Source organism: Nerophis lumbriciformis, linkage group LG22, assembly GCF_033978685.3.
Source record: "Nerophis lumbriciformis linkage group LG22, RoL_Nlum_v2.1, whole genome shotgun sequence".
NCBI lineage: Eukaryota > Metazoa > Chordata > Actinopteri > Syngnathiformes > Syngnathidae > Nerophis > Nerophis lumbriciformis.
This window is the reverse complement of record NC_084569.2, coordinates 23,843,147-23,862,364: the sequence shown is the minus strand read 5'-3', so window position 1 is coordinate 23,862,364 and position 19,218 is coordinate 23,843,147. Positions and strand designations below refer to the sequence as shown.

General features: G+C 41.6%; 1 protein-coding gene across 3 annotated transcripts in view; it reads right to left on the bottom strand.

The window, feature by feature from the left end:
* Positions 1-1,417: 1,417 nt before the first annotated feature.
* nudt9 (nudix (nucleoside diphosphate linked moiety X)-type motif 9) overlaps positions 1,418-19,218 on the bottom strand; it is a 40,479-nt gene continuing 22,678 nt past the window's right edge. For 2 of the 3 annotated variants that reach the window (XM_061973552.1, XM_061973550.1), the window contains exon 8: positions 5,338-5,597. In XM_061973552.1, coding sequence (XP_061829536.1) covers positions 5,452-5,597 — 146 coding nt within the window. In that variant the 3' untranslated portion in view covers positions 5,338-5,451. Of the gene's footprint in view, positions 1,978-5,337; positions 5,598-19,218 lie in introns of those variants that run through there. The other variant, XM_061973551.2, reaches the window with a different exon arrangement.

Here is a 19,218-nt window from a genome sequence, read left to right as displayed (position 1 = left end):
ATTAGTGAATACCAGAGGTGGGACCAAGTCATTGTTTTGCAAGTCACAAGTAAGTCTCAAGTCTTTGCCCTCAAGTCCGAGTCAAGTCCCGAGTCAAGACAGGCAAGCCCCGAGTCAAGTCCAAAGTCAAGACTGGATAGTCTCAAGTCAAGTCCTAAGTCCTGCATTTTGAGTTTCGAGTCCTTTCAAGTCCTTTTAACCACGGACTAATATATTAACACAGATTGTGTATGCTTTTCAAATGCTGTATTTATTTATTAAAACAAGTGCATTTTAAATTGCAGGAAAGAAAATTGTGCTGACATTGCACTTTATAATAGCACTATTAACCAGTCATTTTAAACATTAACTCATTCCTTTACAGAACAAACACATTGAAAAATAAAGTGCAAATGTACTTATTTGTACAAAAGTGTGAACATTGAAAAAACATGACATATACGTGAACATAACAAAAAAGTTGTACTTTTTATATGTCAGGGCCCTATGCTGCATTGCATTTGCAAAAGACCAAATTAGCCAAGAGTCTGTCAGTCATTTGTGCACGATGGGGGCGTAGTATGATGCCACCATGGCTGAAAACTCGCTCCACTGGAGCACTGGAGGCAGGCACTGCCAAGACTCTCATGGCCACTCGGAACAGTGAAGGAAGAGTCTTCATGTTCAATGCCCAGAACAAAAGGGGGAGAGAGTTTTTTTGGGTTGATGCACTACTTGTAAGTGTATCTTGTGTTTTTTATGTTGATTTAATTTAAAAAAAAAATAAAAAATTCTTGTGCGGCCCGATACCAATCGATCCACGGACCAGTACCGGGCCGCGGCCCGGTGGTTGGGGACCACTGAGGTAAACAACCAACAGTATGTCAGAAAGCTAGCTAAAACGGTACACATATTCATAATATAGTATACATTTTAACTGACCTTTATTTTACTATTTTTGTCTTTTTTTTAGGTGGCTAAAATACGCGGTGCTGCTGACCGCCGTCTAACGTTACGTGTGATATATTGACTAACGTAACCCTGCTTAAAAAAATCACTGAACAAAAAGTATGAATAAGGTAGTGAACTGCAACAGATTCCCGTGTTTGCAATAACGTTATAACGTTAGCAGTGAGTTTACAGCCTCACTGATTTAACTACACAGCAAATAAAAGTCACGTTACTTAGCCAATAAACGTTATCTTACATTCAAAACTTACCGTTCTTTGTGCAACTTCAAATGCCAGACGAAGTTGGAAGTTGTTGCCTCTCCATCAGTAATTTTCGAACCGCATGTGTTGCATACTGCAAACTGTTTTGTGTTGACCACCTCGTAATTTTTATACCCAAACGAAATTATTTTAGGCATAATTTTTTGTTCACTGGCGTGTGGTTTGGACATGTCTTCTTCGTTGGTTGTCCTGCAATTTGATTGGATGAATGCTGTGTGATGAAAACAAAGTAGATCTAATTTGATTGGCTGTTGTACTGACAGCACACCAGCTGACACACGCAACGCTGATAGACAAGTACACAATGAAAAATACAGAGCGCTCCCGAATAACTTTTTCATCTTTGGGTTTTGGGGAAAGTAGCAAGTCATGTCAAGTCATGTCAATTCAAAAGGCTCAAGTCCAAGTGAAGTCACAAGTCATTGATGTTAAAGTCTAAGTCGAGTTGCAAGTCTTTTTACATTTTGTCAAGTCGAGTCTAAAGTCATCAAATTTATGACTCGAGTCTGACTCGAGTCCAAGTCATGTGACTCGAGTCCACACCTCTGGTGAATACTAAATAATTTAACTTTAGCCTACTACTACAACCATATTATTTACCAGCAACATGAAGTGAAACGGCGGCAGAGGTGTCCTGCCACAGTCAGTCAACCTCCTCCTCCTCCTGCTGCTGCTGAACAGGTCGCACCTGTGGTCCGGACTGTAGGCCTACCTCCTCTCCAAGTCGAGCCCTTTTCGGCCGTTGAAAATATTTTTCTATACTCATCTGTGTGAAGGAGTGAACATCCAACATTAGAATTTATTACTAACGAGCAGAAGCGCTCTATGTACAGTGCCGTCTAACCTTAAGCGGCAGCAGCTCAACACATGCAGGGTTCAACGTTAAGGTTTTTTCTACTTGCCCGACTTCTCAAATCTACTTGCCCCAATATTTTTACTTGTCCTGCCTAGGTTTTTTTCTGGCTGTGTAGTGCTCATGGCTTATATCTTACTAAAATCCTTCCCGTTGACTATTTACAACACTACACAGTATTTATTATTATTATTATCTATAATTACATTTAAATAGCATTGCATACATGTAAAATTAAATGCTATTTCACATTATTTGACCAGTAGCAGTTACACTCATCTGAACAGGTCAGTCACATGTTTAAAGCACGATCACAGTTGAAATCTTGAAATGAAGGGCCTTTAATGGCCAAAACATTAACCTGGACAACATTTTAACAGCTGCTTTGCTCAGATTTTATTCTTTTCATTGCATTCACATGCTGCAGTGGACAGTGGACAATTTAGCTTCAGTCCATGTGTGTTTATTGACAACATGGTTATAACCTGGACACGTTAGCTCGTCGGTATTGTAACACGTGACTGTTACTACGTGCGTCTGCCCCGGGCCACGAGTCAAACAGCGGCGGTGTTAATGAAGCAGCGTCAGGCTGCTCACCGTCAGTGAAACGCTCGGTGAAATCACGGATTAACGTTAAATATATGACGAGCCGCGAGCGATGCAGCTATAACCTATCTACCGGTACTAGTGATGGGTTGATGAGGCGTCATGAAGCATTTCGACACATTGCAAAACTGTATTGATACTGTGTCGATACTGTGTCACTAAATACTGACATCTGCTGGACATTAAAAATCCCTACAGGCAACCTATGGACCGACTCAACTGACACTGATTTTATGACCTAGTACAGTGGTTCTCAAATGGGGGTACGCGAACCCCTGGGGGTACTTGAAGGTATACCAAGGGGTACGTGAGATTTTTAAAAAATATTCTAAAAATAGCAACAATTCAAAAATCCTTTATAAATATATTTATTGAATAATACTTCAACAAAATATGAATGTAAGTTCATAAACTCAGTGAAGCACAAGCTCAGGTTTGTCACTAAAATGTCTGTCAAAAAGAAGTGTGAAAAGAAATGCAACAATGCAATATTCAGTGTTGACAGCTAGATTTTTTGTGGATGTTCCATAAATATTGATGTTAAAGATTTTTTTTTTGTGAAGAAATGTTTAGAATTAAGTTCATAAATCCAGATGGATCTCTAATACAATCCCCAAAGAGGGCACTTTAAGTTGATGATTACTTCTATGTGTAGAAATCTTTATTTATAATTGAATCACTTGTTTATTTTTCAACAAGTTTGTAGTTATTTTTATATCTTTTTTTCCAAATAGTTCAAGAAAGACCACTACAAATGAGCAATATTTTGCACTGTTATACAATTTAATAAATCAGAAACTGATGACATAGTGCTGTATTTTACTTCTTTATCTTCTTTTTTTTTCAACCAAAAATGCTTTGCTCTGATTAGGGGGTACTTGAATTTAAAAAAAAATCACAGGGGGTACATTGCTGAAAAAAGGTTGAGAACCACTGACCTAGTATATACAATAATATAAACCAAGTCATTGTATTTCATTTAGGATTATTTCATAACTTCATTTAAATAAAAATATATTTTTTGTCTTTTTTAGATACAGTCAATAAATAATCTGAACATGTATCATAACATGGAAATCTAAGAGAACATGTTGTGAATGAGGATGCTTGTGGACCTGGAAATTATTATTTATTTATTTTTACACATTTGTATTAAAAAAAAAACAGTTTTTCCAACGTATTCAATTTTAGACGCTTTCTCTTCTTAGTTATTATTTCTCCGGCTGTAGAAAAGAGCCGCTCACAGGGCACAGAGGAGGCGTCAGTGCGACACAGTTCGCGTATCGGTCACGTGACCAAAACAGCTCATGATCGGTCACGTGACTTTCTAAAAGCGGTACGCACACCGACACAGGGTTTTGCTCTATGAGCTCGACGCATGCGCCGATGCATCGGTGTTGCCGGACCAATCACTACTATCTACCTATAACACCTGTAAAAATGAAGCAATGCTACCACGCTAGCAAGCGTTAGCTAGCCGGCTATGAGCCACCAAGCTGCTAACTGTCGCCAAAAGGCACCATTTAAGTTTTTTTCCCCATGGCATCCTGGATCAAGGCTTTCAGCAGCTTTTGGACGTTTGAGGTAGAAACGTAGGAAGCGCCATCATTATGAAAAGTAGCCGGCGAGTATTTTGATTCCGTCTGTCTGGCCGTCCCTCTTCTTCTTCTTCTTCTTCTTGCTATTGGCGGAGTTACAATGCATAGTAGGCTACCGCCACCTACTGCACCGGAGGTGTAACTACAAGCAACATTCACAGACAGTCCCATTGCTTTTATGAGCGGTCGAGCGAGTCAAAAGCCGAAAAATCCATTTGTGGCGGACGTAATTATTTCGTGGCGGGCCGCCACAAATAAATGAATGTGTGGGAAACACTATATATATATATATATATATATATATATATATATATATATATATATATATATATATATATATATATATATATATATATATATATATACATACATGTATATATATTTAAGATCGTTTTTGTTGAGGCGGATGAGATTTGAGTAATATTTAGCTTTAGCTAAATAAGTTATTAAACTATCACTCCATGCTTGATAGAAAACCTCAAGTTTAGTTGCGCGCCATTTGCGTTCCAGCTTTCTACATGATAATTTATGAGCTCTAGTTTCTTCTGTAAACCATGGGGTACGCCTTTTAGGGGCCCTTTTTTAGCTTTAGCAGTGCTATACTATCAATGGTTTCGCGCAGGGCGTCGTTAAAGTTGTTAGTGAGGTTATCCATAGAGCCCACATAATTTGGGAATGGTGCCATTGTGTGACTTTAAGCTGTCAATAAGGAGTTAGTTATGAATAAAGGAAGAGTTATATCTTGTATTGTGTCAGTATAAACACTTTAAGATGTCAATAAGGAGTTAGTTAATAATAAAAGAAGAGTTTTATCTTGCATTGTGTCAGTATAAACACTTTAAAATGTCAATAGGGAGTTAGTTATTGATAAAAAAAAAACTTTAAGATGTCAATGAGTTAGTTATGAATAAAGGAAGAGTTATATCGTGCATTGAGTGAGTATAAACACTTTAAGATGTTAAGGAGTAAGTTATGAATAAAGGAAGAGATATATCTAGCATTGAGTGAGTACACACTTTAGATGTCAAGAAAGAGATGGTTATTAATAAAGTAAGAGTTCTATCTTGCATTGTGTGAGTATAAACACTTTAATATGTCAAGAAGGAGTTAGTTCCTAATAAAATAAGAGTTATATCTTGCATTGAGTGACTACACACTTTGAGATGTCTTCCTTGTGTTGGTGCTACCAGTGGGCGTTCCTCTCAGTGACAACCATCTGCAGCAGATGAGAATGACTGGCATAGAGTGGGAAGGATGAGTCCACGTCGACCCACTGGACTTGGCCCGCGTCATCACCAGCTTGCAGCGGCAGTTCGCTCACACAGTTGCCTGCGTATGAACCAAGAAATGTCAGAGATAATCTTGCTTCTCCATCTTTTAGTCTTATGCTAAATAGTAGGGGTGCCCAAAAAAATAAATTCACATCCGAATCATGAAAATGCTATTAACTATTGTTACTATTATTTTTGTTTGTATGATAGCTCCAGCGCCCCCCCCCCCCCCCCCGCGACCCCGAAGGGAATAAGTGGTAGAAAAGGGATGGATGGAAAATACATTTTTTTTAAATCTATTTTTAGGCCATCGCAATGCTGACACCACATAGACAAAGATAAGACCTTCTGGAGGAAAGTTATGTGGTCAGATGAAACAAAAATTGAGCTGTTTGGCCACAATACCCAGCAATATGTTTGGAGGAGAAAAGGTGAGGTCTTTAATCCCAGGAATACCATGTCGACCGTCAAGCATGGTGGTGGTAGTATTATGCTCTGGGCCTGTTTTGCTGCCAATGGAACTGGTGCTTCAAATGGGACAATGAAAAAGGAGGATTTACTCCAAATTCTTCAGGAGAACTGAAAATCATCGGCCCGGAGGTTGGGTCTAGAACGCAGTTGGGTGTTCCAACAGGACAATGACCCCAAACACATGTCAAAAGGGGTAAAGCAATGGCTAAATCAGGATAGAATTAAGGTTTTAGAATGGCCTTCCCAAAGTCCTGACTTAAATGTGTGGACAATGCTGAAGAAACAAGTTCATGTCAGAAAACCAACACATTTGGCTGAACTGCACCAATTTTGTCAAGAGGAGTGGTCAAAAATTCAAGCAGAACCTTGCCAGAAGCTTGTGGATGGCTACCAAAAGCACCTTATTGCAATGAAACTTGCCAAGGGACATGTAACCAAATATTAACATTGCTGTATGTATACTTTTGACCCAGCAGATTTGGTCACATTCCCAGTAGACCCATAATACAAACCCCGTTTCCATATGAGTTGGGAAATTGTGTTAGATGTAAATATAAACGGAATACAATGATTTGCAAATCATTTTCAACCCATATTCAGTTGAATATGCTACAAAGGCAACATATTTGATGTTCAAACTGATAAACATTTTTTTTTGCAAATAATCATTAACTTTAGAATTTCATGCCAGCAACACGTGACAAAGACGTTGGGAAAGGTGGCAATAAGTACTGATAAAGTTGAGGAATGCTCATCAAACACTTATTTGGAACATCCCACAGGTGAACAGGCAAATTGGGAACAGGTGATTGGGTATAAAAGTAGATTCCATGAAATGCGCAGTCATTCACAAACAAGGATGGGGCGAGGGTCACCACTTTGTCAACAAATGCGTGAGGAAATTGTTGAACAGTTTAAGAAAAACCTTTCTTAACCAGCTATTGCAAGGAATTTAGGGATTTCACCATCTACGGCAGTGGTCCCCAACCTTTTTGTAGCTGCAGACTGGTCAACGCTTGAAAATTTGTCCCGCGGACCGGCGGGGTTTCTTTGTGTCATGAAAAAATTTAAATAATAAACGTGAACCCCTATGTACTCATATGGACCTTTATTAACACATTACGCCAACAACATAACATGAGTATAATTTTTTTTTTTTGTCATGAAAAAATTAAAATAATAAACGTGAATCCACTGTGTACTCATATGGATCTTTATTAGCACATTGCGCCAACAACAAAACATGAGTATAACATCAAAGTCTCTGGTAACTTCCTCTCTGCCCATTACATAAATAAAAAAAATCATGTGGAAAAATATATAAATGACAAGAACCAGCAATTCCACACTACTTTCATTATGAATTTTATTTTTCAACAGCTGAAATAAAGTTGTCATTTTGAACCATCAGATAAGCCTCCTGCATGTTTGTGTGCCCGAGTCAACTCACAAGCTCTCCTCCTCTCCCCTCTCCCTCACCTCCCTCTGCCCAAACGCGCTCTGATTTTCGTTGCTATGGTAACGTGTACATGCCTTCAAAATAAGATGCAGATATAACATGAAAAACGAATATAAAGTGCATGAGATTTTTAACTTACCGTAACGCTAAATCAATGGGAGCCCTGAGCTTGTTTCTCTGCAAGGAGACGGTCCCAACTGGGGGTAATGGGAGACAAAGACACCCGAAGTGTGTTGCTTATGTCCAGTCTGCTACGTGGTTTTGTTTGGTGTCACTGCAGAAAATCCCGCTTCACACAGATAGGATGTTGGAAATGGCAACAGTGTTTTCAGTGCTGTGGTTACGATCTCGGGGTATTCTGCCATGACTTTAATCCAGAAAACAGGCAGAGTTTTTGTCTGAAATACACTTTTAAGGCTGCCGTCATTTGCGATCTCCAGCAGTTGGTCTTCTTCTTGCACAGACATGCTGGATTCATCTGCTTTGTTGACAAATGGGTCGCAGATCCATTCCTTGGCAGTTAGTGGGTATTTTTAAGTTGGGAAGTAGCGCTCAAACTCTTTTAAAAGCACAGACAGGTGATCGTGCAGCAGCTTGGTGAATGAAGGCGCAGGCTCAGTCTCACGCAAAATCCCCGCCAATATTTGAAACATGTCCAATATGTCTCTGCTCACACGCCGTGCCCACAAATCCAGTTTGATTTTAAATGCAGCTACTTTATCTGCCAATTTAAATACAGTTGTCATTTTTCCCTGAGGTGACAGATTGAGTTCATTGAGCAAGGTGGATATGTCGCTTAAGTAAGCCAGTTTTGCGACCCATTCCTCGTCACTGAAATGTTCTGCCAGCGGTGACTTCTTTTCTGAGAGAAATCTTTGCAGTGGCTCTCGTAATTCAAATACTCTGGCCAGTGATTTTCCACGGGATAACCATCTTATTTCTGTGTATAAGAGAAGGCGTCTGTGCTCCACGTCCATCTCCTCACAAAGCTGCTCAAACAGGCGCGTGTTAAGTGCGGGGTTGGTGCACTAATTGTAAGTGTATTTTGTGTTTTTTATGTTGATTTATTAAAAAAATTAATAAATTAAAAAAAAGAATAATAATAATAAAAACATTTAAAAAATAATAATAAAAAAGAGAATCTGGAGAAATCACTGCACGTAAGCAGCTAAGCCCGTGACCTTCAATCCCTCAGGCTGTACTGCATCAACAAGCGACATCAGTGTGTAAAGGATATCACCACATGGGCTCAGGAACACTTCAGAAACCCACTGTCAGTAACTACAGTTGGTCGCTATATCTGTAAGTGCAAGTTAAAACTCTCCTATGCAAGGCAAAAACTGTTTATCAACAACACCCAGAAACGCAGTCGGCTTCGCTGGGCCTGAGCTCATCTAAGATGGACTGATACAAAATGTTCTGTGGTCTGACGAGTCCACATTTCAAATTGTTTTTGGAAACTGTGGACGTCGTGTCCTCCGGACCAAAAAGGAAAAGAACCATCCGGATTGTTATAGGTGCAAAGTTGAAAAGCCAGCATCTGTGATGGTATGGGGGTGTATTAGTGCCCAAGACATGGGTAACTTACACATCTGTGAAGGCGCTATTAATGCTGAAAGGTACATACAGGTTTTGGAGCAACATATGTTGCCATCCAAGCAACGTTACCATGGATGCCCCTGCTTATTTCAGCAAAACAATGCCAAGCCACGTGTTACATCAACGTGGCTTCATAGTAAAAGAGTGCGGGTACTAGACTGGCCTGCCTGTAGTCCAGACCTGTATCCCATTGAAAATGTGTGGTGCATTATGAAGCCAAAAATACCACAACGGAGACCCCCGGACTGTTGAACAACTTAAGCTGTACATCAAGCAAGAATGGGAAAGAATTCCGCCTGAGAAGCTTAAAAAATGTGTCTCCTCAGTTCCCAAACATTTACTGAGTGTTGTTAAAAGGAAAGGCCATGTAACACAGTGGTAAACATGCAATTTCCCAACTACTTTGGCACCTGTTGCAGCCATGAAATTCTAAGTTAATGATTATTTGCAAAAAAAAAATTAAGTTTATGAGTTTGAACATCAAATATCTTGTCTTTGTAGTGCATTCAATTGAATATGGGTTGAAAAGGATTTGCAAATCATTGTATTCCGTTTATATTTACATCTAACACAATTTCCCAACTCATATGGAAACGGGGTTTGTAAATTCATAAAAGAACCAAACTTCATGAATGTTTTTTGTGACCAACAAGTATGTGCTCCAATCACTCTATCACAAAAAAATAAGAGTTGTAGAAATTATTGGAAACTCAAGACAGCCATGACATTATGTTCTTTACAAGTGTATGTAAACTTTTGATCGTGACTGTATATGGGTATATATCAGTGACGTGCGGTGAGGTTGATGGCTGGTGAGGCACTGACTTCATCACAGTCAGATTTACAAACATATGAACCCTAAAGAGTATCTTATTCACCATTTGATTGGCAGCAGTTAACATGTTATGTTTAAAAGCTCATACCAGCATTCTTCCCTGCTTGGCACTCAGCATCAAGGGTTGGAATTGGGGGTTCAATCACCAAAAATGATTCCCAGGCGCGGCGCCGCTGCTGCCCACTGCTCCCCTCACCTCCCAGGGGGTGATCAAGGGGATGGGTCAAATGCAGAGGACAAATTTCATTACACCTAGTGTGTGTGTGACAATCACTGGTACTTTAACTTAACTTTTGTCAAAGTTTGTAGGTGACGAACCCCAAGATGCAGAGAAGGCGGAAGGCAATGCACGAGAAAACATGATTTAATAAAACACTAAGGCAAAACAACAAACGAAAGGGTAACAAAAGACGCGCACAAGGCGGAGAACAAAAAATGAACTAAAATAGCACAGAGGCTAACTTTGGATAAGAAACAAAAACACTTACTGTGACACGAAGGAACTAGGACATGAGCAGAGTGAAACCAAAAGTAGACGGAGCTACAACGACAAGTGTAAAGACAGGTAGTAATGACAATGATCCAGCAATGACTGGAGGAGAAGGCAGGTTTAAATAGTAGCTGGCTGATTGACACCAGGTGTGGCCAGGTGCCAATCAGCCACAGCTGAGGGGAAGCAGCACTCAGGGAGACACTCAGGAAATGGAGACAAAATAAAAGCGCTGACAGGAAACTAAGACAAACAGAGAAAAAACTAAAACATAGTCAAACTGTCAGGGACAAGCCTGACAACTTTAACTTTACACATACAAAATGTAGCACACAAAAAAGCACATTTAATAAAAAAAACGTTATTATGGTCTTACCTTTACTTAGAAATTAAGTCCATGCGCCGCAACTAAAGCCCTCACTTAAACTTTCCACATGCAAGATTTAATCTATTTAAAAAAGTGGAACCAAGGGTTTATAAATGTCGCCTATACTGTATGAAACTACAAAATAACAAACACGGAGGCTCCAGTTTACACGAGGACCACTTTATTTACCTTCTTTCAAAAACCTCCGCCACGTGACATCACTTCCGCTCTTAGCGCCTTCAAAATAAGAGCTCAAGGCATATACTGTATAACAGCGCATATCAGGAACTTAACATCACAAAGAGGAAAATAGGTTACAAAAGTTATTTAATAAGAAGCCAAAAAGTGCAAAAACAATAATGTTCGTGTTGGAGGAGTTGTGAATTAGGTACACCTGCAGTCTGCAGGTGTATCTAATGTTGTGTCCCTGCAGTCATTCACAACTCCTCCAACACCAACATTATTGTTTTTGCACTTTTTGGCTTCTTATGAAATAATTTTTTTAAATAGATTCAATCTTGCACGTGGAAAGTTTAAGTGTGGACTTTAGTTGATATAACAATTCTACGGCGGGGGTGCAGGAGGCGAGCCTCAGCCAGTGCGTCTTTTGCAGCCGTTTTATGATCGCTCAGCACAAGAAATACTTTACACACATACAGTTGTTGACAAAATACACTGTACATTATATACCTCAGCTAACTAAACTATGGAAATGTATAATATAGTTCCTATAGTAATACAGTCTCACTGCACAGCAGGCCAGCAGTTAGCCGAGTCATTGCGCAATCCATGTTGCGGCACTGAGTGACGTGCCTCAACTGGCTGCTGTTCACCGCACCGTCTCTTCTCAGTATTTGAACGGCAAATGTGAAAATTCAGCGATTTTGAATAAAAATAATCTAAAACTGGTGAAGTTAAATGGAAAATAACTTTATAGTATAATCACTGGATACATATAACAATTTAATTTATTTTTTTTCTTTTTACATTTTTTTTCTTTCCATGATGGCAGGTGAGGCCCCGCCTCACCTGCCTCTAGTGACTGCACGTCACTGGTATATATATATATATATATATATATATATATACACACACACACACACACACAGTATATATATATATATACATGTATGTATATATATATATATATATATATATATATATATATATATAGTGTTTCCCACACATTCATTTATTTGTGGCGGCCCGCCACGAAAGAATTACGTCCGCCACAAATTGATTTTTCGGCTTTTGACTCGCTCGACCGCTCATAAAAGCAATGGGACTCTGTCTGTGAATGGAGCTTGTAGTTACAACTCCGGTGCAGTAGGTGGCGGTAGCCTACTATGCATTGTAACTCCGCCAAAATCTTCTGGCGGGCTCGTCATATATTTAACGTTAATCCGCGATTTCACCGAGCGTTTCACTGACAGTGTGGTGGCCGGGGCAGAAAGTCACGTGACCGATCATGAGCTGTTTTGGTCACGTGACCGATACGCGAACCGTGTCGCACTGACGCCTCCTCTGTGCCCTGTGAGCGGGTCTTTTCTACAGCCGGAGAAATAACTAAGAAGAGAAAGCGTCTAAAATTGAATAAGTTGGAAAAACGGGGTTTTTTTGTAATAAAAATGTGTAAAAAAAAAAAAAAAAAATTCCAGGTCCACAAGCATCCTCATTCACAACACGTTCTCTTAGATTTCCATGTTATGATACATGTTCACATTATTTATTGACTGTATCTAAAAAAGTTATAAAAAAATATATTTGTATTTAAATGAAGTTATGAAATAATCCTAAATGAAATACAATGGCTTGGTTTATATTATTGTATATACTAGGTCATAAAATCAGTGTCAGTTGAGTCGGTCCATAGGTTGCATGTAGGGATTTTTAATGTCCAGCAGATGTCAGTATTTAGTGACACAGTATTCGACACAGTATCAATACAGTTTTGCAATGTGTCAAAAACGCTTCATGAAGCCTCATCAACCCATCACTACCTGTTACCATACCGACGAGCTAACGTGTCCAGGTTATAACCCTGTTGTCAATAAACACACGTGGAGACGGTGCTTCAGATACTGCATTAATACTGAAGCTAAATTGTCCACTGTCCACTGCAACATGTGAATGCAATAAAAAGAATAAAATCTGAGCCAACCAGCTGTTAAAATGTTGTCCAGGTTAATGTTTTGGCCATTAAAGGCCCTTCATTTCAAGATTTCAACTGTGATCGGGCTTTAAACAGGTGGCTGACCTGTTCAGATGGGTGTAACTGCTACTGGTCAAATAATGTGAAATAGCATTTAATTTTACATGTATGCAATGCCATTTAAATGTAATTATAGATAATAATAATAATAATAAATACTTTGTAGTGTTGTAAATAGTCAACAGGAAGGTTTTTGTAAGATATAAGCCATGAGCACTACGCAGCCAGAAAAAATCCTAGGCAGGACAAGTAAAAATATTGGGGCAAGTAGATTTGAGAAGTCAGGCAAGTAGAAAAAAACCTTAACGTTGAACCCTGCATGTTTTGAGCTGCTGCCGCTTAAGGTTAGACGGCACTGTACATAGAGCGCTTCTGCTAGTTAGTAATAAATTCTAATGTTGGATGTTCACTCCTTCACACAGATGATGTATGCACTAATTAAAGGGGCAGAGCTTTAAGAGACATTTTAGCTTTTATATTTTATAAGATATATTTTTTGTAAGAACCATAATTAATAAATATATTTCAGTGAATAACTAATTGTTCAAATCTGTATATAAATATGTACATAAAGTGTTGTAATTATATTCCAACTCCGCGTTCTTCTTGGTCATCGCCGCTGCCGCTGCTGCCCCCCGACCACACCACCACAAATAGATGCCTGTCCTGTGGGAAACACTGTGTGTATATATATATATATATATATATATATATATATATATATATATATATACACATATATATATATATATGTGTGTATATCATACTTGCCAGCCTTGAGACCTCCGAATTCGGGAGATTGGGGGGTGGGGGGGAGTATATTTATAGCTAGAATTCACTGAAATTCAAGTATTTCAAGTATATATATATATATATATATACATATATATATATATATATATATATATATATATATATATATATATATATATAGTACAGTACACAGTAATGAAAACACAGTTGTTCTACTAACTGTACTGTACTTGCTGCTTACTTTAAAAAAAATAAATAACACTTACCTTTCACTATTTGAGTAGCTGTTCTGCCATTTGAGTACTGGCGAGCGATCTCTGAATCCGGGAACATATCCTTCACGGATTTGTTGAAAACATCCGCAAATGAGAACGGGATGTTGCTTGCAGCTATCAGCATAGCCATCTTTGTCTCGGCATATGTTACACTCTCGGGTCTCCATTTAGCAAGGTGGCCCAAAATACTGGGCTGCGTTGCCGCCGCCTTGTGCTTCTCTGACCGTTACTACTTGCCGTAGTTTTGAAGCAATGCATGATGGGAATCCGGATGTTGTGTGTCAGTGTATATGGAATAAACACACGCTGAGAAATAGCTCCGTGCCAGCCTACTTTTTGGGTTATAGATAAACCTATGGATAACGGAGACATATATAATAGTCTCCTTTTCAGGTAAGAGAGGACGCTAAAGGCAGTTTATTGTTGTCCGGCTGGAAAATCGGGATAAATTCGGGAGAATGGTTGTCCCGGGAGATTTTCGGGAGAAGCACTGAAATTCGGGAGTCTCTCGGAAAATTAGGGAGAGTTGGCAAGTATGGTGTATATATATATATATATATACACACACGCACACACACACACGCACACGTATATAAACACATGCGCAGATGCAGGGGGGTTGAAATCAAATGGAGAAAATGTGTTGACGGTGTGGTCTCCAGACTCTGTTTAGCTAGCCATTAGTGCTGCTCGTGCAGTGCTGTCAAACGACCAGAACAAGTTTTAACAGGTCTGCGGAATGAGTTTGTATAAGAACCAGATGCAATTTGAAATAAAACAAACTGCTGTTCTAAATGTGTTCACTCGATGTCACAATAGCAATGCTGTTGGGAAAGTGAAGGGTTTATAGGGCCGAGTAAGAAGTACATGCAACATAAAAGCTGTTTTCCGTGTTTTGCTGCCAACAAGTGGTTCATTAGCATCCTCCTTTCCCAAAAAATCTCCGTCAAAAAGGAGAAAAGTCTAGGCAGGGGATCACTCAACCCTCTTGAAGGGTTTCTACCTCCGTTTCTTTAAGTTTCTTGAGTTAGCACAATACATGAAGTCCTTGATACACACAAAACCCAAAACCAGTGAAGTTGGCACGTTGTGTAATTTGTATATAAAAACAGAATACAATGATTTGCAAATCCTTTTCAACTTATATTCAGTTCGAACATTAAATATCTTGTCTTTACAGTCTATTTAATTGAATATAGGTTGAAAAGGATTTGCAAATCATTGTATTCTGTTTTTATTTACGATTTACACAACGTGCAACTTCACTGGTTTTGGGGTTTGTACAACTGTGTACTGTATTTATTGACTTGAAGACAAACAGGTCCTAGGTGAGGGATCAGACAAAGAGCAGCTCGAAGACTTCTATGGGAATGCATCAACAAGGACTCAGATTTCCCTCGCCCGGACGCGGGTCACCGGGGCCCCACTCTGGAGCCAGGCACAGAGTTGGGGCACGATGGCGAGCGCCTGGTGGCCGGGCCTGTCCCCACAGCCCGAAGAGGCAACGTGGGTCCCCCCTCCAATGGGCTCACCACTCATGAGAGGGCCATAGAGGTCGGGTGCATTGTGAGCTGGGCGGAAGCCGAAGGCAGGGCACTTGGCGATCTGATCCTCGGCTACATAAGCTAGCTCTTGGGACGTGGAACATCACCTCGCTGGGGGAGAAGGAGCCCGAGCTAGTGTGCGAGGTAGAGAAGTTCCGGCTGGATATAGTCGGACTCACCTCGACGCACAGCAAGGGCTCTGGAACCAGTTCTCTCGAGAGGGGCTGGACTCTCTTCCACACTGGCGTTGCACGCAATGAGAGGCGATGAGCTGGGGTAGCAATTCTTGTTGCCCCCCGGCTCAAAGCCTGCACGTTGGAGTTCAACTTGGTGGGCGAGAGGGTAGCCTCCCTCCGCCTTCGGGTGGGGGGACGGGTCCTGACTGTTGTTTGTGCTTACGCACCAAACAGCAGTTCAGAGTACCCACCCATTTTGGATGCACTCGAGGGAGTACTGGAAAGTGCTCCCCCGGGTGATTCCCTTGTCCTACTGGGGGACTTCAACGCTCATGTTGGCAACGACAGTGAAACCTGGAGAGGCGTGATTGGGAAGAATGGCCGCGCGGATCTGAACCCGAGTGGTGTTTTGTTATTGGACTTTTGTGCTCGTCACAGATTGTCCATAACAAACACCATGTTCAAACATAAGGGTGTCCATATGTGCACTTGGCACCAGGACACCCTGGGCCGCAGTTCCATGATCGACTTTGTAGTTGTTTCTTCGGATTTGCGGCCTCATGTTTTGGACACTCGGGTGAAGAGAGGGGCGGAGCTTTCTACTGATCACCACCTGGTGGTGAGTTGGCTGCGATGGTGGGGGAGGATGCCGGCAGACCTGGCAGGCCCAAACGCATTGTGAGGGTCTGCTGGGAACGTCTGGCAAAGTCTCCTGTCAGAGAGAGTTTCAATTCCCACCTCCGGAAGAACTTTGAACATGTCACGAGGGAGGTGCTGGACATTGAGTCCGAGTGGACCATGTTCCGCACCTCTGTTGTCGAAGCGGCTGATTGGAGCTGTGGCCGCAAGGTAGTTGATGCCTGTCGTGTCGGAAATCCTAGAACCCGTTGGTGGACACCGGCGGTGAGGGATGCCGTCAAGATGAAGAAGGAGTCCTATCGGGTTCTTTTGGCTCATAGGACTCCAGAGGCAGCGGACAGGTACCGACAAGCCAAGCGGTAAGCGGCTTCAGGGGTCGCAGAGGCAAAAACTCGGACATGGGAGGAGTTTGGGGAAGCCATGGAAAACGAGTTCCGGACGACTTCGAAGCGATTCTGGACCACCATCCGCCGCCTCAGGAAGGTGAAGCGGTGCACTGTCAACACCGTGTATGGTGCGGATGGTGTTCTGCTGACCTTAACTGCGGATGTTGTGGATTGGTGGAGGGAAATCTTCGAAGACCTCCTCAATCCCACCAACACGTCTTCCTATGAGGAAGCAGTGCCTGGGGAATCTGTGGTGGGCTCTTCCATTTCTGGGGCTGAGGTTGCTGAGGTAGTTGAGGTAGTTAAAAAGCTCCTCGGTGGCAAGGCCCCGGGGGTGGATGAGAGCCGCCCAGAGTTTCTTAAGGCTCTGGATACTGTGGGGCTGTCTTGGTTGACAAGACTTTGCAGCATCGCGTGGACATCGGGGGCGGTACCTCTGGATTGGCAGACCGGGGTGGTGGTTCCTCTCTTTAAGAAGGGAACCGGAGGGTGTGTTCCAACTATCGTGGGATCACACTCCTCAGCATTCCTGGGAAGGTATATTCGGGTGTACTGGAGAGGAGGCTACGCCGGATAGTCGAACCTCGGATTCAGGAGGAACAGTGTGGTTTTTGTCCTGGTCGTGGAACTGTGGACCAGCTCTATACTCTCGGCAGGGTCCTTGAGGGTGCATGGGAGTTTGCCCAACCAGTCTACATGTGTTTTGTGGACTTGGAGAAGGCATTCGATCGTGTCCCTCGGGAAGTCCTGTGGAAAGTGCTCAGAGAGTAAGGGGTTTCGGACTGTCTGATTGTGGTGGTCCGCTCCCTGTACGTACAGTGTCAGAGCTTGGTCCACATTGCCGGCAGTAAGTCGGACACGTTTCCAGTGAGGGTTGGACTCCGCCAAGGCTGCCCTTTGTCACCGATTCTGTTCATAACTTTTATGGACAGAATTTCTAGGCGCAGTCAAGGCGTTGAGGGGATCCGGTTTGGTGGCTGCAGGATTAGGTCTCTGCTTTTTGCAGATGATGTGGTCCTGATGGCTTCATCTGGCCAGGATCTTCAGCTCTCACTGGATCGGTTCGCAGCCGAGTATGAAACGACTGGGATGAGAATCAGCACCTCCAAGTCCGAGTCCATGGTTCTCGCCCGGAAAAGGGTGGAATGCAATCTCCGCGTTGGGGAGGAGACCCTTCCCCAAGTGGAGGAGTTCAAGTACCTAGGAGTCTTGTTCACGAGTGAGGAAAGAGTGGATCGTGAGATTGACAGGTGGATTGGTGCGGCGTCTTCAGTAATGCGGACGCTGTATCGATCCGCTGTGGTGAAGAAGGAGCTGAGCCGGAAGGCAAAGCTCTCAATTTACCGGTCGATCTACGTTCCTATCCTCACCTATGGTCATGAGCTTTGGGTTATGACCGAAAGGACCAGACTCCGGGTACAAGCGGCAGAAATGAGTTTCCCCCGCCAGGTGGCGGGGCTCTCCCTTAGAGATAGGGTGAGAAGCTCTGCCATTCGGGGGGAGCTCAAAGTAAAGCCGCTGCTCCTCCATATCGAGAGGAGCCAGATGAGGTGGTTCGGGCATCTGGTCTCCAGGGAGACAAGCAACACACCTGTCGCCATCTACAAATAGGTAGACTCCGCGGGAGGTCAAACGAGGCAACCGGCTGCAACAGTTCCAGAAAAGTTTGTTCACGTAGCTCTGTATTGTACACACTGGCCCGACTTTACTAGTTTTTTAACAACGTTAGTAATTGTTACTTAAGTGTAAAAAGAAGTTCAGCACAGTTAAAAATGATACAACACTCAGTCGGGACTTTAAGATAAATAACAAAGACAGTAAAAGTACGACTTTACTAGCTTTTTAACAACGTTAATATTTGTTACTAAGGCGTAAAAAGAAGTTCAGCACAATTAAAAAAGATACGACACTCAGTCGGGACTTTACTATAAATAACAAAGACAGCAAAAGTACGACTTTACTAGTTTTTTAACAAAGTTAGTAGTTGTTACTCAGCCGTAAAAAGAAGTTCAGCTCAGTTAAAAAAGATACAACACTCAGTCGGTAACACTCAGTCGGGACTTTAAGATAAATAACAAAGACAGTAAAAGTACGACTTTACTAGTTTTTTTAACAACGTTAGTAGTTGTTACTCAGCCGTAAAAAGAAGTTCAGCTCAGTAAAAAAAGATACAACACTCAGTCGGCAACACTCAGTCGGGACTATAAGATAAATAACAAAGACAGTAAACGTACGACTTTACTAGTTTTTTAAAAACGTTAATATTTGTTACTAAGGCGTAAAAAGAAGTTCAGCACAATTAAAAAAGATACGACACTTGCTCAATCTGTGTGGAATCTGATGACAAAGGTCAGATTGAGAGGTCACTTGAGGAAAACAGCCGTTCGTAGGCTGGGAGAAGCGGCAGAGAGAGCCTCCTGTTGGCTCTGGCATAAAAGAGAGGACAATAGCTGGAAGCCTGGATGAGAGGGGC